This window comes from Gymnoscopelus braueri, assembly GCF_963280865.1.
Source record: "Gymnoscopelus braueri genome assembly, chromosome: 2".
NCBI lineage: Eukaryota > Metazoa > Chordata > Actinopteri > Myctophiformes > Myctophidae > Gymnoscopelus > Gymnoscopelus braueri.
The window spans coordinates 55,885,420-55,910,472 of NC_137604.1; the positions used below are offsets into that span (position 1 = coordinate 55,885,420).

At 42.2% G+C, this 25,053-nt stretch overlaps 2 protein-coding genes across 3 annotated transcripts; one reads left to right on the forward strand and one right to left on the reverse strand.

The window, feature by feature from the left end:
- The first annotated feature begins 75 nt into the window (after positions 1–75).
- On the forward strand, positions 76–3,504 carry LOC308100587 (guanine nucleotide-binding protein G(I)/G(S)/G(O) subunit gamma-13-like). Of its 2 annotated transcripts, none has more exons than XM_080449655.1 (3): positions 76–316; positions 2,457–2,558; positions 3,073–3,504. In XM_080449655.1, exons 2-3 carry the CDS (start codon positions 2,461–2,463, stop codon positions 3,176–3,178), a joined length of 204 nt encoding a protein of 67 aa, XP_080305781.1. In that variant the 5' UTR covers positions 76–316; positions 2,457–2,460; the 3' UTR covers positions 3,179–3,504. The 2 variants fall into 2 exon arrangements, with proteins under 2 accessions (XP_080305781.1, XP_080305780.1); XM_080449654.1 differs by having other exon boundaries at positions 79–316; positions 2,454–2,558; positions 3,073–3,500.
- Positions 3,448–25,053, reverse strand: chtf18 (CTF18, chromosome transmission fidelity factor 18 homolog). The gene is made up of 23 exons (XM_080449436.1): positions 24,864–25,053; positions 23,948–24,076; positions 23,210–23,372; positions 22,338–22,527; positions 21,388–21,480; positions 20,795–20,847; positions 20,358–20,496; positions 20,085–20,257; positions 19,457–19,538; positions 18,959–19,056; positions 18,453–18,576; positions 17,628–17,770; positions 16,997–17,090; positions 16,800–16,898; positions 16,113–16,243; positions 15,291–15,405; positions 12,380–12,604; positions 11,453–11,602; positions 10,374–10,504; positions 7,432–7,576; positions 6,539–6,634; positions 5,803–5,872; positions 3,448–3,806 (listed from the first exon to the last, which is right to left on the reverse strand). Exons 1-23 carry the CDS (start codon positions 24,949–24,951, stop codon positions 3,685–3,687), a joined length of 2,853 nt encoding a protein of 950 aa, XP_080305562.1. The 5' UTR covers positions 24,952–25,053; the 3' UTR covers positions 3,448–3,684.

Genomic DNA, 25,053 nt, shown 5'->3' on the forward strand with positions numbered 1-25,053 from the left:
TGTGAGGAGTACTTCTTCCATCACTGGTTGGTGCTCCTCCTCACACAGTCGTCGCTACCCAAGTGGAGCGCAACAAGGGAAGAAGGGAGGTGCCCTGGAGGAGGTGCCCTGCTCTCCCTGCGCCACATCCATCCCATCCGAGCCGCACTAAGGACCTCCTGCAGCCGCCTGAGCTTCTCTCTCTCTGCCGGGGAAAACCTCCTCTCAACCACCGCATCGTGACAGACACACAGACAGGCTGTTTCCACGAACATCTCCGTCCGAAACGACAGACAGACAGACAGAAGAGCAACGGACTGTAAGGCCCCGACTGACGGTGAGACATCATTCTATTCTAACGGCTAGAATTTATCCGACCGTTAGCTGATCAATGTTTATTATAAGGCAGGCTGTTGCGGATCGGCTAATAATAATTATCATCTTTTGATTCAATATATGCGGCTCTCTTGGTTCGACGTAAAATAATTGAGATGCCGTCGCCGACCGATATGCTACATTTATTTTTCAATTTTTTATATTGCCGTTTATTTAATTTGTCGCGAATACGGCGGCTTTGTTTATTGAAGCGAATCTTCAAGCAACATCTGGATGTAGGAGCTAGAAAGTAGGCCTGCCGTTATGTGTGTCTGTTTAGTGCAGACAGACAAGACAACGACATGCCTCTGTATACACAGCCCTATATATATGATGATGGCTCTTATATGGGGCTGGAGGAGGCTGCAGGCTTCTATCGCCGTATATAGTGTCAGTAAATAAATACCTATGCAATACAATTACAAGTGAACTTGATGTGTCTGTGAAGACAGTCCTCTGCTTTAGCCTGGAATATTAACCGGATGCGGTGGAGCAGATGTTGACTGATGTGATGCGGTCACCTGAAACGGGCTCTCTAGATCCCCGACCTACTTACATCTAGATCCATTAGATAGATGGACGAGGAGAGGAAATTATGTTCTAAAAGGTTTCTCTATTGATCTATTCTACAGTATAAATGTTAATAACGTCGTTGGGTGATATAATAAAAGGCCAGATGGCACCAATGCCAACTCCTTGCAACATGCAACCACTTGCAACCATGATTATCCCCAATGGCAGTTGGTTGCAAGGAGTTGCATTGGTGTCAGACTGGCCTTAAAACTGTGTTGTTGCAAGGAGATGAGACTAGTTGCATTGGTGCGATCTGGCCTTTAGCTTTAGGCATTGGCAGTTTCTAGTTCCCAGCACTTATGAGGAAGGAACACTCTCACTATGGTGTACATTTCACATTATTCAAATTTTAGTGTACATTTCCCATTATTCATATTTTCTGTGGCAGTTCACCCTGCCACTGATGATACATATAACAGACTTTAGTAAATTCCTGTGTTATTGAATTATTCTGTATTGTTTAAGTTGCAGGGAATGATATTTGTTTGATTGTATTGATGTATTGTTTGATGGTTGATTGTTTGATTGCATTGACTCCAGTGTAGGGAGCATGCAATCAAGCATGCTCATTCCACCCATGCTGAACCATACCAACTGTGGGTTGGTTTAAAATTGGTAAAGTGGGAAGATGGGTACTCTAATATTAATTATGATGATGTGGTTAATTCTTTGAGTAATATGTGACACTTTAAAGTGTGGATATGAATTGTAATGTCTCTGGACATTACAATTAACTGGTTAAATTGAGGATTCAATTCAGGTTTGGTACGGTCCAATGGGCGGGGCCTAGCCTATATAAGTAGGGGGACCTGCCACTGCTTGGCAGTCAGTGAAGGACTGTTGAGGAGTAGACCCAGGGCCAATCTGTCCAGTGTGTATATAGAGTTTGTGATGTATTGTTTTTTCCCTGGGACTTTCTAAAAAGGGCAAATAAAATGCTTGTTTTGCACCTACGGACTGTGTTCGTTTCCATTAATTGTGCCATATCCTACCCACACTGGGACAAAGTGTGACATTTTCATTTTTTTAAAGGGACAATGACATTTAGCCAGTCCCTCAGGGCTCAATACTATTGTCTTTTCTGTTATTTCTGTTATTGTTGAAAATTGTGATTGCTGAAAATAGCAGATCGACAAGCTCGCAACGCGTCGCGTTGCGAGCTTGTCGATCTGCTATTTTTCAGAGAAAGCTTTCCCCACAACACCGATGCTGGGGTTTAAGTGGCTAACCCATTACTGTCCAACTGTGAGAACACGGAAATGTGTAGGCTATTAAACACAGAGTTTATAGCTACTGCTATAAACCTATAGTAGCTACTGCTATAAACCTATAGTAGCTACTGCTATAAACAGCTGCTTATGAGGTGCTCACTTGATGCACTCTTTTTCGGTTTATAAAACACGGAAAACTGCAATTCCTGATCAAACGTTTACACAAAAGTGCAATTCTGTGAGCTGAATGTGGCGTGGTGTAGAGTAGACGTACACAAAACCATGCCGCTTACTCTGTGGTCGTTTTGTTTACAGCAGCATCATGGATGAGCTAGATGTACCTCAGATGAAGAGAGAGGTGGAGAGTCTTCAATACCAGCTGGCCATCAACAGAGAGAAGTCCTCCATCACAGTGACAGAGTGAGTATATACTGTCGTGGAATTCTGGATCAATCAGCAATCGATAAGGCACATAGGAGTCGAGACAATATTCTAGGTGGTGGTGGTTATGCTTTATGTTACATGATATCATGGTCAGAAGTACATTAACACTCATGTCAGTGGTACGGTAGTTCTGCCTCGAGCACAGGGCAGAGATCATAGTTATACTGTAGCTGCTTCAAGGACATAACATAACAACCATAACGAGATAGACTGTATCAAAACAATAGCTATTAGGCCTAGTGGAGACATTTAGGCTCTTACAAGCTAATATCATAATGTATTGTAGAAGTATTATTAAGTGATGGTGTAATATAAAGGTTAGATATAAGCAGCCATATAACTTCTTCCTCAATACACACACACACGATCTGACTTCTTGTGTACTGGAGTTAACGGTGTGTGTGTGTGTGTGTGTGTGTGTGTGTGTGTGTGTGTGTGTGTGTGTGTGTGTGTGTGTGTGTGTGTGTGTGTGTGTGTGTGTGTGTGGCAGGCTGGTCAAGTGGATCGAGGGGTGCGTGTGTGAAGATCCGTTCCTGAACCCCGAGCTGATGAGAGCCAACCCCTGGGTGGAGAAGGGCAAGTGTGTGATCCTCTAACGGTCACACACACACACACGCACACACAATAATGGACGCACACAAACTAAAGACACATGCACCCACACACACAATCATTATGCACTCTGTCACAATCGAATCTCTCATGCAATGCATTTATTATTATTGTTAATTATCTATTTATTTGGGCACCCATGAATGCTTTTAATTTATGTTATGACGAGTGGCAGACCTCTTGGCGGTGTGTGTGAGTGCACGGCACTGAGAGTAGCTTTCTTGCAGTTTCGTTACTGAAGGACCACTGAGCATTGTTATCAAGCAAGCTGTTTTTATTGGCTGTTTACACCGTCAATCAAAAATAAAGACTTTTGAATTTAACAAAACCACTGGAAAATGTTTTATTGTGATTATTAATACACAAAAAGTAACAACAACACATTCTCACCATCAAGGAGGAACTCATGTGTAACTTGATAACCAGGTTGGAGAGTGTGTGCATATGTGTTTGTGAGATAGAGTGTGTTGTTGTGTTAGAGAGGGTGGGGTCAGAGCAGCTCTCTAATGTAGACGTTTCGTCTGACAGCGTTGGATACACCCTCGTTGAAGCGGAACCACACATCACTGTTCCCTACTGCTGTTCCCATGGCCATCTCAATGTTCTTCTCACCTGCAGACAGAGACACTGTAAGTTAAGGTGAATACAAGAACGCTCGACCCGGGTCAAATCCTCGGAAACGGAAACGGTCGCCACCAGTTATTTCTGAACATAACCTCAGTAAAACTATGCCTAAACCTAACCTTAAACGTATTCCTAACCGTAACCTCAGTAAAACTATGCCTAACCCTAAACGTATTCCTAACCGTAACCTCAGTAAAACTATGCCTAACCCTAAACTTATTCCTAACCGTAACCTCAGTAAAACTATGCCTAACCCTAAACTTATTCCTAACCGTAACCTCAGTAAAACGAATACAAGAATACAAGAACCACTGGGGGCGAGTGTGTTTTGGGGCGAGCGTTCTGGTTCCAGTTATCCTTTACTGATTCCTTTCCTCTGCATTTGACCCATCCTAACTATTGGTAGCAGAGTGCAGTCACTGAGAACAGTGAGAAGTGCCCGGCACCGCTCCGGCTCAAATGGCCAGTGCTTTGCTCAAGGGCACTGACAGGAGTATGTCTCTAGTAACCTGCATGTATTAAATTTTGTTGTTAAGTAAACCCATGTGGAGAGAACATGCAAACTCCACACAGGAAGGCCCCAGTCGGGCTTGACCACTGCCACCATGCTAGTAGTAGACAGACAGGGCTTTCAGTAAACACTTAAGGGGGATGTCTGGATGAGAGGCTCAAGTGGCCCTTAGATATGGTTGGACTAAATCCAAGTGAGTAAAGATTACGGCTGTGTATCGGCAACTGGCAAGAATCTGGCAATATGATACTGTACGTACGACGTATCTAGATCTAGATTTAGGAAAACTGTCGTAGTGTAACAAACATCACTATATGCATAAAAGCTGAGTTAGTAAAGTTTACTTTTTAATGCAAACAATGGGATCTGAATTTGTATTTATCACAGTCACTGTAGTCTTGCGTAGCCAGACGATCATAGATCTCTGCCTAAATTCAATGAATGGGCTTGGATGCCAGAGGAACCAGCTGTAACAAACCTATGCCCACTGCTTTGAAAACAAGGAGCCTGAAAATACAGGATCACTATTTGTCTTTGCATTGGCTCTGTGCTGCTGTTATCGTTTTAATATCCAAATAGCACCCAGTATTAGCTCCTGAGCACTTATTCATATCAGTACATTTAGAATAGAAAGTATCACACAGTCTCGGAAAACGTTTTAAAGAATGAAATGTGCTGTATCAATACATATTAATTGATTCAATGCAACCTGAGAATCTACGTCCCTGGCATCATCGCCAGGCCGCGATACACAAGAGCAAATTAAGATTCGAGCTGGCAGATTTGGCAGGTTGCCAAGCTAAGATTCTACGGCTAAGTTTTGTCCCAGTTTTGTCCATGATGGCCGATATTTAAGTCTGCGCCGGTCTGTGCAATTTATGGCAGGTCACCATGCACAAACTACATCTTGTAGTTTGCAGGGGTTTAGAATTCAAAACTGTTGCCTCCGAGCCTCCATGATTATAATCAGTGGTGGAAAGTACATTTACTAAAGTACTGTACTTGAGTACAATTTTGAGGTACTTTTACTTTACAGGAGGGTTTCCAATTTTCAGTACTTTTACTTCTACTCCACTACATGTCAGAGGCAAATATTGTACTTTTACTCTACTACAATTATTTGAAAACTTGAGTTACTAGTTACTTTGAAGATATAAATTATTATATTATAAAACATACATTAACCACTTTAGCCCTATTTTATTCATATGCTATTTGAAAATAGCCGATCTACAAGTAGTAAAATATCTGAGTACTTCACCACTGATTATAATCATACGTGTTTGATATGTTTTACAACTGGAACAAATCAGACAAATCTGAATCTGAACTAGACCAATATGAATGTGATCTTAGTAGTTTGTTGGCCAGTGCTTGCTCGTTGGCAAGTGGTGTGCTTCTCAACGCCTGTTGATGGGAGCGCTGATGTTGACACCACTTAGCAGAGGGGCCCTCAGGGGCCTCCATTGTTACCTGTCTCTGAGGTCGCCTGGGTCTTCTGGGGTTTGGGAGCAAGAGCTCTACCAAAGAAATCCACCTCCGGCTAGAACACAAGAACACACACAAAAAATGACAGGTTGAGAACAACATTCACGTCGATCCTTAATGAGGTCAAATACAACAAACTAATGCACACATGCACACGCACACACACAGCGTTATACTTATGTCTCATTAGCCTCATTTCCCAGATTCATCACAAGGGAACCCAACGTAATCTGCTGCTTTCTCATTGGCCTCATTTGTCCCCTCTAGAGTCTCCTTCCATCTCATTCATCCACACATCCATCCAGTACCGGAATAGGCAGAAGATAATACAGTATCTAGGTTGTTACACTCTGAACAGCTCTCATTGTGAACATCCACACCACACACACACATACACAACATCTACCACTGATGTCACTTTAAAATCTTTAATCTGGCTCTGGGGCTCCATCTAGTGGTAACATCCAGCACACAATACAGCGGTGGAAAAGGCAGTGTTTAAACAGCTGCATGTTTCTTTTCTTTTATTGATTACAGAGTCAATACATTGTTAATTATTACAACAACACAATTTAAAACACTCAAATAAACAGAGTGAAATGGCTTTATACAAGTAGTGTGTGTGTGGTGTGGTGTGGTGTGGTGTGGTGTGGTGTGGTGTGGTGTGTGTGTGTGTGTGTGTGTGTGTGTGTGTGTGTGTGTGTGTGTGTGTGTCTCTCACTCTGGGCTCCACTTTGGTCTGTTTGACAATGTTCTCCAGCCTCTGCTGATGGTTCCTGGTTGTTATGGGAGCAGCGCTTTTCTTCTCTTCCTTGTGCTGTACAGATACACACAGTAAGTTATTAAACACCATGCTACCTCTGAGCACAGACCACATTATAACACACGGCTGTATAGAGCACATAAGTCCTGACGTCACTCGTTCATCCCCTGGGTCTAAGTAATTTCTCTATGGAGAATAACATTGGGTCATCTTAGAATAGTCTCATAAGAATTGTGGTCCAAAAATAAACAAACCGTCTCTGCGATATTGTCAGGGAGGTGGCTCTGTATCGTTTATGATCATCAGTCACTCATATTTGATACAGTCTGTTTCTGGCGAAAATTTAACTAATTCAGCGGAAGTAACATTAGCTTTTCCTCACCGTCAGTTGATGCTTCATATCCATACTAGTCAAATCACCGGAATCACTTGTTTATTTTTGGAACACAGTTCTTATTTAACGCGATATTAAACACGTCTATTGGAATTCAGAATGGGGGGGAAAACCGCAACCCAGGTAGGATGCGTAAATTACGTCAGACTTCGGTGCTCTATTAGGGCAAGAGGCATGAAACTTTACTTAAAAGGATGACGTCACCCATTCTCAACCCATCTTCATATAATTGGTCCCCACGATGAGAATATGGTACCATTCTTTTCTACTGTGTCTCAGAGGAGGGCTGTGGACAGTTCAGAAACCCGCCTACCAGTGACATCATCGTTAGGCAGGTTTTTGTTTTCAAACAAGATTTCAAATTTCTTATTTTATTTCTCTAATTAACATGAGAATAGCTTCCATTATAGCATGGTAACTTTCCAGGAATAGAAAGCGTGTGTGTAGAGAGTCCTACCACTACAGGGTTTCGTTGTATCGAGAGCTGCTCGGCTCTCCTCATCCTCTCCTGCTCCATCTCTCTGCTGATCGTTTGTTTGGCCTGGTAGGTCAGCTGGCGGCGTGGCGGAAGACCTTGAAAGCGAACCACCTCCTCCACGCGCCTGCATCATAAAGCGTTAAGTAGTAAATAAAGCAATCGTGCACACAAACAAACAACAGTGACCTATAAGCACCTATAAGATGATGACAGAATATTTAGCCAGCAGTTTCTTCTCCCTCATCTACATAGAATCCAGACTGTCGATCTTTAATACCATAATCCTCTTACAGCTGAGCTCCATCTCTCTAATACACACCCACACACACATTAAGTGAGAAAAGTTAAAACCATCATTCCCACTCAACACCAAAAACCATGTGCTTTGTGAGTCGTTTATTATGTGCCATCATTAGACATTACCAGTGTTCTTGCTGTCAGAATGCACCCATAGAGAAATCTTCCTTTAACTCAGATTGTGGATAGTATTGTATTTTAGCCACATTCACTACATCCTGTCTGAGACATCAGGGTAAATGGTTATACATACTAGAAGATAGTGTACTTCTTTATGCTTTTATAGTTACATGGATTAAAGCAACATCAAATCTCACGACTGAACATTTTTGTATGAGCAAGTCCTAATGTGCAATTTTTTAACACAATAAGTAGTAATATTAATATAGTAATATCGTTCCTGCTGTTCTAGCTACTGCCAACTAGGTGAATCACAGATTGAGGCTTTAACCTTTGCTTTTATATGAAATATCCGAGACCATTAACATTTCATGGAAGATGATTCTGAACATATTGCTAGTTTGACCACTTCAAATAAAATAGCCTATCTACAAGCTCTCAATGCGTCACAGACTCATTGAGAGCTGCACAACATGCTTCCATAGAAGACATGCTGGCTTCTATGGAATCTAAATGACTGAAATCAGTCATGGCGACCTTTAATCCAATGTAGTTACATTACAGAATGAGGGACAAATTCTACAAGAAATCATGAGCAACTGTTCTACCAGACCAAAAAGAAAAAGAAGGGAAAAAAACAGGACTCATATCCAATGGATCTAATCAAGTCCATCGTTCTGTTTCACTCCGTCTCTCTGTGATGCATCTTGTTCTCTCTGACTGCAGGATAGTGTCTGACCAATCAAAACGAGCGTCCCAACTAAAAGGCTAGTCCAATCAAGGTAATCCGGCAGCAAGCGAGCGGGCGTGTCCGCGAGTTGTCGCAACAACAATTGTACTCCTGTACACGACTCCGGTAATGGTGAACAACAACAGTGTCAAACGTTTACATCCGTTAACTTGGGTTGGGATCCTTTAGGATTTTAACGATTCCCTCTTAGCGGTCCGATTCCTTAACGGCTCCCTTTAATGATGTGGTTCCAAATGGACTCTTACAGGTCTGTAACTCAAATTACCATTCCTTACGGGTCCATTTGGTTCCATTTGTACACTCTCGAGAGTTATGGTGGTCCTTGAAATTAAAAAGTTTGAGAACCACCGGTATTCTTGTAATTGTCTAGCAGACCTGAGGTCCTCATACCAGCTCTGACAGTGTGATAAAAACCCGGTTCTGGGTCTGGGCCATAGCGTGACGATCCGGGCACCCTAGTCTGCAATGCCAGCCTGACAGTGTATCACGGCTCCCGTTCCCGACAACCTTTGCTGTGTGTCACCCCCCCATCTCTCTCCCCATTTCCTGTCAGCCTACTTTCCCTATCCCTCTCTAAAATAAAGGCATAAAAAGCCCCCCAAAAAAATCTTTAAAAACCCGGTTCCAGAAACGGTTCCAAATATGATGGAACCATGGAACCGATTCCTTGGTTCCTCAATGCTGGATCTGGATTCCTCCGATTCCCGGATGCCAACCCTAGTCAATACCCCACTGGTCAATACCCATCCGTGCCTGGTACGGCGGGCGTCACGGCCGCCGTGGCGTTACGGTGCGCTGCCAGAGAGGGCAGGTAGAGGAAGGTGTAGATCAGGAACAGCAGCAGCAGAGCTCCCAGCAGAGGCAGGCACCAGTCGTTGGTGACCATCACCTGGTCGCAGCGAGCCACCAGGAAGGAGCCTCCTCCACCTCCTCCGCCTCCTCCTCCTCCACCCTGGCCCCCCCGGTTCTCGTCCCCCCCGTGGCCCGGCATGGCACGGCTCCACTAGACTAGCTCTTCCATTCACACACACAGTGCTCTCTTCTGTTTGCCCTCGTTGATCGAGGGGGGAAATTAAAGATCCCGGGGTTCGGGAATACAAAGGCCAGACTCCCGCCTCCTCGGGTCCCCTGGGTTTAAACTGCGGTCCGAGTTTAAGCGCAAGAAACTTAACTTGATCCTGCTGGTTCCTATTGGTTTCCTCTTCTTTTTTAAATTATCACTTAGGTTCTGATTCACTTGCACCGTCTCCTCATTCTTTACTTTTTCACCTCTATTCATGTCACACAATTATCTATCCTTGCATCTGCCCACCCGTCTCCACCATCACTACAGGGACTTTGCTTTTGTCTCTGTTACTAAAGCATTATTCCCCCCTAACACCGATATCTATACACCAATGAGCCTCTCACACACACATGCGCACACACACACACACACACACACACACACACACACACACACACACACACATACACACACACACACACACACACACACACACACACACACACACACACACACACACACACACACACACACACACACACACACACACACACACACACACACACACACACACACACACACACACACACACACACACACACACACAGGGGTTAAGGAGATTAAACTCTAAGCTTGCATAGAATGCCACAATGTAGACAGTGGCAATGACCTTCAGCCCCTAGAAACAAAACATCTGTTCTCATTATGTGTGTGTGCGTGTGTGTGTGTGTGTGTGTGTGTACTCACGGCTCCAGTATGTATGTGTATTGTCCCTCAGGCGTGCGCTCCTGTCTGTATGAGAGGTTGTAGGCCAGCATGGTGTCGATCAACTCACACATCTGCTGTTTCTCTCTGGTGCTGAAGAGCTGAGGATTCACCTGCAGGCCAGGGAGACACACAAAACATCTATCGTGCTCACTTCTATGGTTATTGTGTGTGTGTGTGTGTGTGTGTGTGTGTGTGTGTGTGTGTGCGTGCGTGTGTTAGTGTGTGGGGAAACCCCTAAATGAAATCAAAGACAATGAGAAAGCAAGACTCCCAAACTTTTATTGATTTCCTGTATCCGTCACGTGGGCTTAATTAGGAGACATGGGACTGTGTTTGGAAATACACTCTGACATTCTTAATCGTCAAGTAAAGTTTCATGATCGTGACAGCCCTAGCAGGCCAAGGCTAATTTAAAAGGGGATCTACTCAGGGGATGCCCTCTTTCAGCAGCCCGGTGACCTCGAATGATCACAGCTTAACATGGCTTTTGCTTCTAAGCCTACAAATGAGAGTGGCACGCTACAGGCAGCCTGCCCACCCCACTGCACTCTCCCACTGAGGCCACTGTGGATTTTGGTGCCTTGCCAACAGTTAGCCCTTCCCTTCTGTTTTTAGAGATAAAAATGTGCAATGACCTTTGTGGGAAGTCTGGGAACTACTCATGATGAGACCAACCAGGAAGATTAAAAAAGGCAAATAAAATCTTGGATCTCACTGATCAGTTTTTGGGCCAAACTCATCCAGACAAAGTTATTAGAGGTTACCTACCTCTAATAACTTTGTCTGGATGAATTTGAGGATACTGTGCTTGATAAAGGCCAAAACAATTACAAAAAAAGGCTAGATCCGTAATTCATGCAAGATTTTGTTTAGCCTTTAGCCTCTCTGTCCTATTCTGTGTCTAAGGATGCTATAAACACACTTATACCTGAAAGCTTATTTTCAGAATTACGCATGCATGCACACACACACACACACACACACACACACACACGCACACGCACACGCACACGCACACACACACACACACACACACACACATCCATTTTTGTACATACAGGTCGTAGTTTGGGGCAGATGATTTCGAGGAGCAGCGTGAGGATATCACTGGTCAAGCAGAGCTGGCTGATCCTGCTCCTGATGGATGGTGGGATGTCAGCCAACATGGTGTTAAGTGCGTTCTTGTTGTTTTGAAGACGCGTTAATGCCTGCAAGATGACAGAGAGCAGATGAAAAGGTTAGACTCAGAAATGTTGCGGACGGTGATGTCAACATCTGTTGCCCAATAATGACCTACAAAGTAAAACCCTTATTGTTAATTTAACTCTCTGAACAAATGTAACCAAATGGACAATCTTGTAACATTTGTAACCCATTCAATCTGGGAACGCATCTGTGTGTCATTTTAGCTATAACCATTATTTTATACTTTGGCTATTCAAAAATAGCAGCTCAGAGCTTGTAGATCTGCTATTTTTGAAAAATCTTTGAATATATATATTTTTTGAAACAAATTTTTTAACTAAAATCTTTGCTTCTGGGGGGTCCCTAGAACAACATATTTTGACGCGGGTCGGCGGCCAAAAACATAAAATTCTTTAATTCTTTCAACTTTTTCATGTCAAGGACCACCCAAAATGATATGCATTTGGCCGAGACGAGACTCGAGTAACAAATGTTCGCTTAAAAAAAATATTTATTCAAAGATTTGCACACATTTTCACGATTTAAAAAAAATAGCAGTTCTACAAGCTCATGAGCTTGCAATACTAGCAATAAGCTTGCAATACTAGCAATAAGCTAGTAGATCTGTTATTTTTGAATAGCCAAAGAGATCTAAAAATGAAACAGATACTTTCACGGTCTTAATGGGTTAACACCAAGGATTTTACTGTGTAGCTAGTACTACATTTTCTCTCGAGATTGTGAGATCGTCGCCTCAGTGTGCGACGGTCGTGTCAGAGGGTCTGTGTATGGTACGGTACCTCGTGTTGGCTGTGGGGGTACATGATACGGGGGACGTGCATGTGGGCGAACAGGAAGTGGAACGTGATGGACAGGAAGGGGAGGTATCGCATCAGGGAGAAGTTCTGGCCGTGCAGTATCACGTAGTTGACCTGGTCCGAGAAGGACAGCCAGTCCAGAGCGTCACACACGTTGTGCATGTTGGGGTCCCTCAGACGCATGGACAGATAGTTATCAAACAGACCCTGATGGGACAAGGTCACAGGTCATGGTTAAAATAACAGACAACAATGGACGCAGGGTGAGAGTTTTAAAGTTCTTAAAGGTAATTACAGTGTTTTTGAGAATAAATAAAAGGTTTGAAATGATATAAAAAATATATGATAAAATATACTTATTCAAGATATGTTTCAGGGGTAAAAAAAACATTAAAATATAGTTCTTACAACATTACATGCTTCCCAGGTTCTACTGATGTACCGGATAGAATGCGATTTGTTTGTACGTTTACAATCCCAACTTCAAGATTCCATTAAAGACAGGCAAACAGACCATTTTAAATGCTACAAATTCAAATAATTTGGAAAAAAATAGCATGTGTTATAATTTGCCATTCTCATGAACAATAAATCTGTTATTAGTCTAGGACCTGGCTAAGATATGTATGCACTTAATTTAGGAGAGATTATCTCAACTGTTCTTGGCTAATATGACCCCAAGGAACAACTTAGGAACTATGAGAAATTCTCTATCCGGGGCGAAATACTCGGAAATGACCACGCCCCTTTTAAAATGACCGCTACTTCAAACATGGCTCTATCTTCTAAACCGTTGGAGCTACAGATTTTCTGAGGTGCTCAAAATGTTCAGAATACTCATGTTTAGTGAAAAATAGAAAAATGTAAAATGACAAATTTTATATTTGATTACAGAACAGCTAAAAAAAACGGCTAAAAACGGTCAACTTATTACAGTCCAGGGCCATAAGAATATTGTTGCGTGAATCAATCTAAAAGCACCAAATGTGTCCCAGATATAACCCAGGGCATGCTCTGATGATGTAGCAAGGGTGCCCGAGCCAGCAACCTTCGGGATCATCATAGTGGCCAAATCCAATATGGCCGCCACCTGGAAAAGGTTTTGGCTATGTTTGAACCAGATGAGCTACAAATGCAAACTTGGTGTCTAAATCATGTTTTTTGACCATTAGAAACATGTTGGAATGCTTATCTTAATGATTTAATCTATCTAGAGGACTCTAATGTGCATATCACATATATGGCCACTATGTTATGAAACAACCATGTATCTTACAGATGTAATTTGATTGAAACAATAGAATGATTTAGAGTAGAACTCATTCCTAATTATACAGCTACAGCTAGTACAGTATGTGCAACAATGCACAGCATAAATGTAATCCTATCATAGGATGTATAGAATTTGAACAATATGTATTATTGTACATTGTACATAATTGTCTTGGTGTTACAACAGCAACAGAACTGATACATACATTCAGCATGTCAAAAGGCCATTACATCCCAGATTTCAGTACGTAGGGCTGGTATTGGGACTAAGACTTGGGAACCTTACTGGATCCGTCTTGCAGATGCCAGTAAAGCTTGCGCCATCCTCCTCCACAGTGGCTTCAAAAGTCATGTAGTGGACATAAAGCTAATTATGCGAAGCTGGAGTCCGTTGGATATCCTCGATATAGAAGTTGTATGATTAGAACAAAAAAAATCTGTGATTCTAATTTAAACATAATATTGTTAAAATTCTATACACCTTTACTAGTATGATATTATTCAAATTATACTGAGCATTGCTCTGCATATACTGTACTGGCTGTTGCTGTATAATTTGGGTTCAACTCATATTCTATTGTTTCAACATCTGTACAAAGGTTGTTTCTTTTCTTCAGTTTGATCTTAACTCATTCCAACAACTCTACACTCAAATCTGGATGAAACTTTATGTTACATAACATTTTTGATATAGGCCATATTTGTAATAATCAAATCAGAGTGCTCTAGATGGCTTCAATCAATAATATGAGCATTCTAATGTGTTTTTAATGTTCAAAAAGTAAATAGACAGATTAAGGGAAGTAGCCTAAAACTAATTGTCAGATAGTCGCCATCTTTGAAATATGCAAAATAGAGGTCCAGCCACACCCAGTCATAAAGATAAGCATTCCAACATGTTTCTAATTGTCAAAAAACATGATTTAGACACCAAGTTTGCATTCATAGCTCATCTGGTTCAAAAGTTATAGACAAAACCTTTTTTCAGGTGGCGGCCATATTGGATTTGGCCACTATGATGACCTGTAGGGTTGCTGGCTCGGGCACGGGTTTCAAACATGAGTATTCTGAACATTTTGAGCACCTCAGAAAATCTGTAGCTCCAACGGTTTAGAAGATAGCGCCATGTTGGAAGTGTGGTCATTTTTAAAAGGGCGTGGTCATTTTCGGGTATTTCGCCCCGGATAGAGAATTTCTCATAGTTCCTAAGTTGTTCCCTGGGGTCATATTAGCCTAAAACAGTTGAGATATTCTCTCCTAAATTAAGTGCATACATATCTTAGCCAGGTCCTCTACTATATATACATTTTGTAAATCAGTGGCTGAATAGCTAAACCTGCCCTGCCCCTACATTTACCATATTCAAGGCTGTAATGTCAGGAGTGGGAGACGTCCACCTAGGAAAACTCACCTAAGCTCTATATCCTATACATTAAATCTGGCTAGTGGGGGAGAGGGGTCTGGATATGTTGTATATAAATATCTGAAGTTGTCCCTTTTCTGTTGCCCTTCCTTTAAAAAGTCTAATACAGACATGGCCGTGCATATGTGTGTGTGAGTGTGAGTGTGAGTGTGAGTGTGAGTGTGAGTGCGAGTGTGTGTGTGTGTGTGTGTGTGTTACCTGTGTAACCTTGTCGTACTCTCCACTGGAGGAGGCCAGGAACAGAATGTGCTGAAACCTCTGAGCTCCGCTCCCTTCCCCCTGTCCATCTTCAAACCCGTCCCCTATGCGCTTCCTGAAACACCATGTTTGGACAATTTAAACAAGTATTTGGGACTTTTTGGGGAATATCCTATGTGTCCCCGTGCCTCAGTCTGTCTGTGGCGGGTCTGTGTGTCCCGTGTCCAGTGTCACAGGCATGGGCTTCCCTGGTTGGCAAAACCAACCCATTTGCTTCACAGATCAGCAAAACTTTGAGCTTACATAATAAGCTTTGAGCTTATATTGGTACACTGTACCAATATAAGTGGAAGATGCTTGTACAATAGAACTCCATTAGTTTACAGGGCAAGAGTTAATTCCAGTGTTGTTGCTGGTGAAATGTTACGCTGGACAATGCATAAATGCACGAAACCGTCAGACCGATTGACTAGATAAGGGAGACACGAGTGATGCGAGCGAGTCAGCGAGGCATTGTGCAGCCAGGTCTGTGTCCCATTTATACCCATATCGTATGGAGCTCCCTGATGTTGTCGTCACTATGTCATCATAGTACTGACGTCATAGTCTAGCCTCTACGTACTATGGAAATGGGTATTGTTTTGGTAAATAGTTTTTGGTAATTGGTAAATTGTTTTAATGTGAAATGACAATAAATCATCTAACATACAAAAATAATTACATCCTGCACATTATACCAAGGGTTAGAAATTAGGTATTTTAAAACATACAATTTGTTGAAACAATATTTTTTAACAGCAAGACTCCCAGACAGGAACATACCGTTTTATACGCGGGAGCTGGAAGATTTCCTGCCACAGGTGGAATAAGCCTTTGTTCTGGTCCTTCTGCCCTACAGACATATTCTGGACCATCTTGGCATCAACCTGCCTCTTACCTCGACCATGGAGGAACTACTCACACACGCACACGCACACGCACACGCACACGCACAGTAACTATACAAAACACGATGTGATTTGAAAATAAATACAAAACACATACAGCTCTCAGCTGCAACAAGCCCATCCCCTACGACAGAAGTCTTCTTCTGGAGTCAACTAGGGCTGTCACGATTACAAATTTACTGGAACATATGAATACAAATGTAATTTCTGTTTGCCTTTTAGGCTTCGTAATCAAAAGTTGCACAGGGCAGATATGACAAATAATAATATATATACAAGAATATACAAAGAAATTACTGACATTTAATAATTTGATACTTTTAAAATAATTTTGCAGAAATAGTTGATCTATAAGCTTACAACAGCTTGTAGATCTGCTATTTCTGCCATTTTCTTATATTTGAGAATGTATGAACATTTTTCAACATGGAAACGATTATGACGATTATGACAAAATAATTACGATTATCTCAAATAATTGCGATTAGACGATTATGTAATAATTGTGATAGGCCTAGAGTCAACTGACAGACGAGTCACATCACCATCTGTATGTGCTCACCTGTAGAGTGTTGATACAGGACCTGATGTCATTGTCTGTCTTCTCACACAGGGCCAGCAGAGTGCCTGTGTCTGTTTTCATCCCCTGCCAACGTGAGATCTGCAAAGATAAACCAATACACAAACAATGAATGAATAATACACGATAAGCAACAAATACAAACAGGATTGCTGGTGTGTGTGTGTTTACATATTGACCTCTGACAGTCTCTGTGCCAGGCGGGAGGGCTGGGTCTGGGGGAACGTCAGTAGGAAAGCTTGCTGCCTCAGAGGCCTGAGGGCTGGAACATAACTGATAGGACAGACAGCCAATCAGAGAAGAGTTGGAACAATCAAAACGATTCAAATTCCCTGTACGTAGAATAGACATAGCATTTCAGTTGCCAAGTTTCTGTACACAGGCCCACGGTTCGTATGTGGCAATAATGGTTGTGAATTAAGTTATGTGGTGGTGCTGGAGCAATTTTTTTGTTGATTTAAAAAGATGACATAGATCTAAAAGTGAAATTTGAAAGGTTTATTAAATCTAATATGTAGAATAGATAACAGCTTTCACTTGCTGCCCCTGGTGGAAGGGAAAGGGAGGTTTATTTCACTGGCTTACTGAGGAAGCATTTCTTAGTATTACAGTATAGATGGTCAATGGTATAGTTTGACCTCATATTTATTTTAGCTATAGTATGTTTGCTCCAGAGGCATTTTACATAGGAAGCAACTCAACATGTGAATCTGGAGGAACTTATTATCCTTCATATCTAGACGGTAAAGCCACTACATAAAAATCAATGACCCACTTTTGAAACCCTGTTTGTTTGAGACATTCTCTTACAGGTCATTACAGATGCAGATGATTGGACGAAGGAGGATAGACTCCTTCTTCTTCTTCTTCTTTCCAGTCTCTGTGCCTGCCTCGCTGGCGCCGCTCTGTCCGTCCTTCCTGCTCAGAGTGGCCAACAGGATATTGATGGCAGCCTGCCCGACATCAGAGACAGAACATGACCCTGGATTAGTGATGCATTAAAGTAATACAATGCAGGTCCACAAATAACAATTTTTAGCAGCCTCTGCTGGTCATTACCGTCACTGCAGGCCGTTCGTTTATTCCTCCGTTACCCAGAATTCCATTTGTTTTCACCGGAAGACGGAAGCGTTTCAAAAAGCGTTCTTTTAATTGTTTTATACTATCTGTGGATCGTTTCTCTTAGCCAGTGGAGCTTTAGTTACCGTGAGCTGTGTTTTCTTTTTCTGTTGTTTTTCGATCTTCAAATCCTACAATCTCTTAAAAACAGCGTGAGATTCCTTTTTGTTATTAGCGCGGTAGTTCCTGGCCAAACAAGAAACCGGTGCGGTAGTTCCTGGCCAAACAGGAAACCGGTGCATTTCCGTTTCCGCTTTCCGTCCGGATGACGTCATTTTCGCGGGAAAGGCTTACCGAGCCACCTTTTCAATAGAAATTATAATAGAAAAGGCTTTCGGGGGTGAAATTCATGGAGTGGGTGTTGTGAAACATTTGCCACTCACAAAAGATATACAATTTAACTTTAGTTTTGTTGCAAAAGTTACCTAGTATTACTTTAAGAACCGTATTCCACATTCCAGTTGTAGTTATGTTGCTGTAGAGAGAAGTGTGGTTTAATAAGTTGGTGGGACGTACCGATGGCGCACCGTCAATCTCGTCGATGATGAGGCAGTTCGGCCTCTTATCGGTTCCCAAGACCGACTTCATCTGGGTCGCCGTGTCGATGCGCTTCTGGAAAACCTCAGCACTGCGGTCGTCGCTGTGGCAACAGCAATGACAATGACAGGAGGGGTCAGTGTGGAATTACATTAAATTCAAATTAAATTTCAAGGGCCCCACGGGTCCATTTGGTTCCATTTGTACACTCAAGAGTTACAGACCAGTAAAGGGTCCATTTGGAACTCTCGAAAGGGCACGCAAGTCCACTTGAAGGCCAGGTGCAGGACAAACGGTTCAATATTTAAAAAAATAAGGTCCGCACAGTGGTAGAATAAGCTCCACTGTTTTATTGCGTTCGATATTTGGATCAAACGATCATCATTTAAATTTTAGGGAACCCTCTCAGGGAACCCTGAACCACTTTAAGAACCGTACTGTACAACTGTAACAATGTGGTCGTATTTGAATATTACTTGACTGACCTGGCATTGAGCTCCACTACATTGTACCCAGCATGCTTTGCTATGATGTGGGCTAGAGTGGTCTTCCCCAAGCCTGGAGGACCTGACAACAGGGCCACCTATGGAGAGACAAACGGTAGAGACCTCTTTTATTTAAAAAAAACTGACATCTGATCTCGCACTTTGTAAGTCAATCTTGATAAAATGCCCTAAATTGTAATGATAACTATAAAACCAGTGGTTCTCAAACATTTTAATTTCAAGAGCCCCGGGTTTTGTATGTATTAGGCCACAGACCCCCATAACTCAGAGAGATTACAAATGTATTTACACACTGTCTGAGGTACAGACCTGTAAGTGTTCAGTTGGTTCCTAACTATCAATAATTTAGCTGGGGACCCCCTGGAACACCCCCAAGGTCCCTGAGGGTCCATGGACGCCACTTTGAGAACCACTGTATAAAACCCCACTGGCTCAAAAACATGTACGGTACATGTGTGTGTCTTTGCACGTGTGTACCTTAAATTTGGGGCGCTTATACTGGTCCAGCTCAGCCTCCAGTAGCTCCTCAGTCAGCTGACTCTTGGTCTTGAAGGCAGGGCTGCACGATTATGGCCAAAATGATTATCACAATATTTCTTTACCAATATTGAGATCACGATTATTCACCAAGTTCAACTATTCTTTTACACAAGCTTATCACTGCTTTCACATTCATGTTGTGCTACTGTACATTCCTGCTAATGACTCAAGATAAAACGGGTCCAACATAATAAATACCAAAAGTTAACACTAAATAAAATTAACAGAGCAATGCTTTCACTTTGACATAGTCCTGCTAATTAAACACATCTTTGCAGACTTAAAATAGTTTGTATTCCCTCCAGTGCATCTCCTATGAGCAAAATATTAAGTCTTTCACTCCATTCATTGTACATGCATGATGGCTGTGAATAAAACTGCTGAACCTCACTAGATGACATACATTTTAACTGATACTTTGTCGTAAGTCAATTTCGCATACTGAAAATAGCCGATCTACAAGCTTACAATGCATCACACATTTTAAATATCAATAATCGGACGATCATGTTAATTGTCTGAAGCCAAAATCATGATTAAAATGGCATTAATTGTGCAGCCCTACGTGAAGGTCTTGGTCTGATTGTCTTGATTGTTGAATTTGTTCTGGAATTTGTTCTGGAATTTGTTCTGGACCACAGGCTGTCTCTCAACGGGAGGAGGGCGGGCCTTCCTCTCTCTTCCAAACACCACAGTGTCCCACAGCTTCAACCACTTCAGCAGACAGCGGTTGGTAAACTAAACACACACATACACACACACACACAATTGATCTCAGGAAAGACTTTGCATTTTATTTGCATACAGACAGGAAGACACATACAGCATACACACTCACATCGTCACTGAGCAGCTCTGTGTAATGTCGGGGAGAATATTTGTCCACCCAGAGGAGTCGAGAGACACCTCCCTCCTCTTCGCCGTGCTCCTCCTCAACTTCTCTGCTCTCCTGCTCTCCAAGCTCCTGATCCACACCACTGATTAGCGCGCGCACACACACACACACACACACACACACACACACACACACACACACACACACACACACACACACACACACACACACACACACACACACACACACACACACACACACACACACACACACACACACACGGTTATATAGACAGCAAGATTAAACCTTCAATTCAATCAAGTGTGAGAACACAATTAAGAAGCAGTCTGTGTATTCACATTCATTAGTGTGTGTGTGTGTGTGTGTGTGTGTGTGTGTGTGTGTGTGTGTGTGTGTGTGTGTGTGTGGAGTTAGGGTACCTTGCGAGTAATTCTGTAAGACGCTCGGATTCCTCAACCAACTGTGCATGTCGCTGTATATAACAAAACAAACTGAATACAAGCAATTGATAATATCATATAACAGGCATGCAAACAGCCCCGAGGTGAAAAAGGTGACAACATGTTTTTTTTTCGGGTCAGGTGTCACACAATTGCCCTATTTGGATTGAAAACGGCTATTGTAGCTGAAAAGCTACAAGTTTGCATGTCTGTATAAACGAGGCATAGAACTGTGAACACTTAAAATATCAAATATTATATATCTCTATATCTCAAAGGGATTTGAATGAGGATGGATGAACACTGATCCTGGTGTCTCAAAGGAAAAATGTCAATCACTCACAACAAGTCAAAACTCTATAAGATTCACTTGTACAGCGGCATTATGTGATTCGTTAAGCAATGGAATTGGACAGGAGAAATTTCACTGAATCGGCAACAGCCTCAAATATATCGGTGCAATTCTACTGACAACAACCAATTATACTCTGTCACACATTAGCAACGACATCATGAACGGAGTGATGATGGTACAATAAGCTAAACACACTAGAAGAAGACTGGTCACTCACCCTCTCTGCCACTTGTTCTCTCAGAACATCAATGGGCACTGCCAGCAGTCCCAGTGCACCCTCGGAATTCGGCACTAGTCTGGATTCCACTACCTGCCAAATCGTGTGGGTTAAAGTTAGAGAGTAGGCATGCTTAAGAACACAACTGTATATGGGTGTGTATAGAGACAACAAATCATAGCTTAAGTCGAACTGTGTAGTAGTCTTTTTGGCAACACCTCTTGTAGCTCCATTCGTCATCATTACAGCATTTGTCTAGTTACTGGACAAATGCTGTAATGATGACGAATAGAGCTACAATACTAGACTCTATATTACTAGACTGACTCTAGTATTATGTAGCCCCGTTTGGAGCCTCACCCTCACCCCCCATTGCAGGCTCATTCGATCGCCAGCAATACTGCCCCCCGCGGTCGGGTGTTGAATGGGAAAACTTGACACAGCACACAGGCTGACTAAATAAGCGATTTAAACGAATGTTTTAACCTGTCGCTTAAATGTTGCTTTCCGACTATTTTGCGAACATTCGTTTACGTCTCGGACTACCTTTACGGTTTGGATAAGATGTGCAGAAAAAGACAATGATCGAGGACTTTCACCGGACCCGACCTACGCTGGGGTCCAGTGCAGCGGAACCTCATCTCGGAGCTGATAGGGGAGAGTGAGCACCCAAGTACTAACTTGTTAGAAACAGTATTTACTAAGGTTGGAACACGTAAATAAATACATTTCCAGTACATTTCCGGTGCCTATGTCATTTTGGTGCGAGTGTCGGAGGCAGACAAATAGAAATAATGTTTAACAGTGTATAGAGAAGCTGTCAAAAAATATAAATATAATTGAAAAGGTTACATTATAGTATGAATTTACAGTAGATTCTGTGGGATCCTGCAACGGTATATGGAAGCCCAGGACTAGAGTATGTATTGTAATTCTAATAACGTCCTAACCTGTCCCTCCGTGTCTTCCTTTTGTCGAAGGTAGATGCGGTTCCCTGAAGAGTCTGTCACGGTGACGTAGTCTCCCTCCAGAGGGGGGCGCTTTAACACATTTTGAGATGCTGGTCGTGCCACAGCAGGTCGCCGGGGAGACTCTGGAATTGTGGCAAAGCCACTTATGTCCAGTACCGGTGGAGCAGACCTGTAAATTAATGATTTAAAAAATCAGAATTCTGTTATTTTACAGTGTGTGCACAGTTACATGTTCACACTATAAAAAGGGAACGAAATCCACAAGTGAATATTAAACATAATGAGGTCACACCTCTGATTTGATTTGATTTATTTATTCGCACAATAAAAAAACAGTACAAAGGAAACATTATTAAAACAACGCAGAAATAAGTGCAGGTAAGAAAAGAAACCCATGAATGGCTTATAAAGGATTCTCACCTAAAAATAATAAACACGTAGTTAAACATAATCAAGTTAAACCTCCCCTTAGTGTTACCTAACCCCCTTTCTTTTCATCCCTAGTACCATCACTTTTGTTGACCACTTTAACAGTAGTGTCCCTATTCTGAGGCCTACATTAAGCGAAAATAGATTGATTTGAAAGGTCTAGCTGAAAATAATCCCAGGAGAAAATATTTCATTTACCAAAACAAAACAAAATTCAATTGTCCATGATGAAGTACACAATGATGTTTAAGCGATACCGACCCAATTATTCAAAGTAAGTTTGGTAATGACAATGGAGAAAACCCTTAACAGAACAATTGTCTGTTTATCGAAGTTTAGTATAGCCGAAGCTGTCAATAGACAATCACATATATTGATGGCAGTTAGTTATAGGCCAGCTTCACTCTGCCCACCCCCCTTACCTGAAGGCACGAGAGGCTGGACGAGGGGTGTCATACTGCTCCGGGGACGATGGGGGGCTGATGTCATCAGTCTGCGACGGGACTGGGATCCCATCGGTCTGTGACGCCACAAAAAGCCGCTTGGCCACGCCTGCTTCCTGCTTCTGGCGCTTCGCCTTCGGGGCTGCAGGAACCAGAAAACATAATATATTAGACCAGGGGTGTCGAGCTCATTTCGGGGTCCCGGCCACATTGGTCAAATGGTGACTTGATGTGGGCCGAAACCAGTTGCGGACGCGCATGCGCGCTCACACGCATTCAGTTCAGTTATACATATATATTATTATTATATTTTCAAATTTTACCTGTGTAAAGGTCAAATTTGAAAATTCCTCTATTCAACCTGTATGAAACACATAAGCATATCGTCCACACTGTCGGATGGAAACTTTCCATGTCCAAAAAACTTTATTTTCAGGAAATGGAAAAAATAACCTGTGTTCCAATGGATCCATTCCACTGGTTAAATGATTATAAAACCCACAGTCAGACTTTAAACCTGAGGTCCCTATTTTGGGCTTATACTTTTTTTCTTCACATTTTGAGCTTGTAGAACTACTATTTTTGCTACTTTTGCACAGCACTGTCATACGACAAAGTATGAAATGGGGCATTAATTTATGAAAACTAATCTGCCCGACAGCAATGATATGATGATATACTCTAAGTACCAAGTAAGTACTCCCAGGGTGAACTTACTGTCACCCAGCAAGTGTTCTGTGTCCTGAGTATCGTCCTCCTGTTGGCCCCCGGTTGTTGTTGTTGTTGTTGTTGTTGTGGAATCCTGCTTCCGAAAGCCTGACTTCTTGGCTGGGCTGACGACAGGGTCTACAGGAGATACAAAATGCTTGATGTGTTTAGGTGTTTTTCACCCAGATAATATCCTATAAAATAAATAATAGTCTGTGACAAGCCTCACTGAACAATAACCAAAATGCCAGGTCAACTGTCAATCTGTAAATACTCGCTCACAACAAGAGCATGCCATACACAGTATTTTTCATTTTTTGGGGGAAATCTTTTGCGCATTTCCTTGCACAATCACATACTGTACCTGTTTCTCTATGTTTGGCCACCCTGCTACTACAAAAAGATTCTGTATATCCTGGTTGCTTTTATATTCTGTAATCTGTATATTTTCTTCTGGCTGCAATAGCAATAATATAATTGTGTAATAATAATATACTAACTCAATAATTCTGATTCTGTCGGAAGTTCCCAATGGGCGGTAGTGACGGGGCGCATCCGGTGAAAACCAGAATTACACTCAATGTAAACAGGAAGTAAACGAGGGGGGAATGGCGTTCGGCCACAGACGGGATTAAAACACTTCTTTATTGAAAAATATGGACTAATACATTGCACAAACACGCCGGACACAGAGTTAACATTTGTGGCACGCGGATAAGCACCTTATATTTTGCATTTGTACATGTTCGGAGAAATACGGGCTTTACTGGTGACATTTCATGGCAAACTGGGGGGGTGGTAGCTAAGACTCTCGTAGATCAAATACATCTACGAGAGTCTTGATCTAAGGCTAATTATGGAGTATCTGGAATATCAGAAGGATAAATTCAGTTGATGTGTGTACATTATAGAGTGTGTAACTCACTGTCCATCTCTGCCATCATTTCCAGCTCTTCTGCGTACATCTGATCGAAGTTGTCCTCGATCTCGAACATCTCGTCATATTCATCCATGGTGCCGGGTTAATGGAGGAGCTACAGTAATTAATAATACATGTAAGTTCTAACAACGTCTTAAGGCTCTTTTTATCGCGACTTTTATTTATGTTGCGGCGC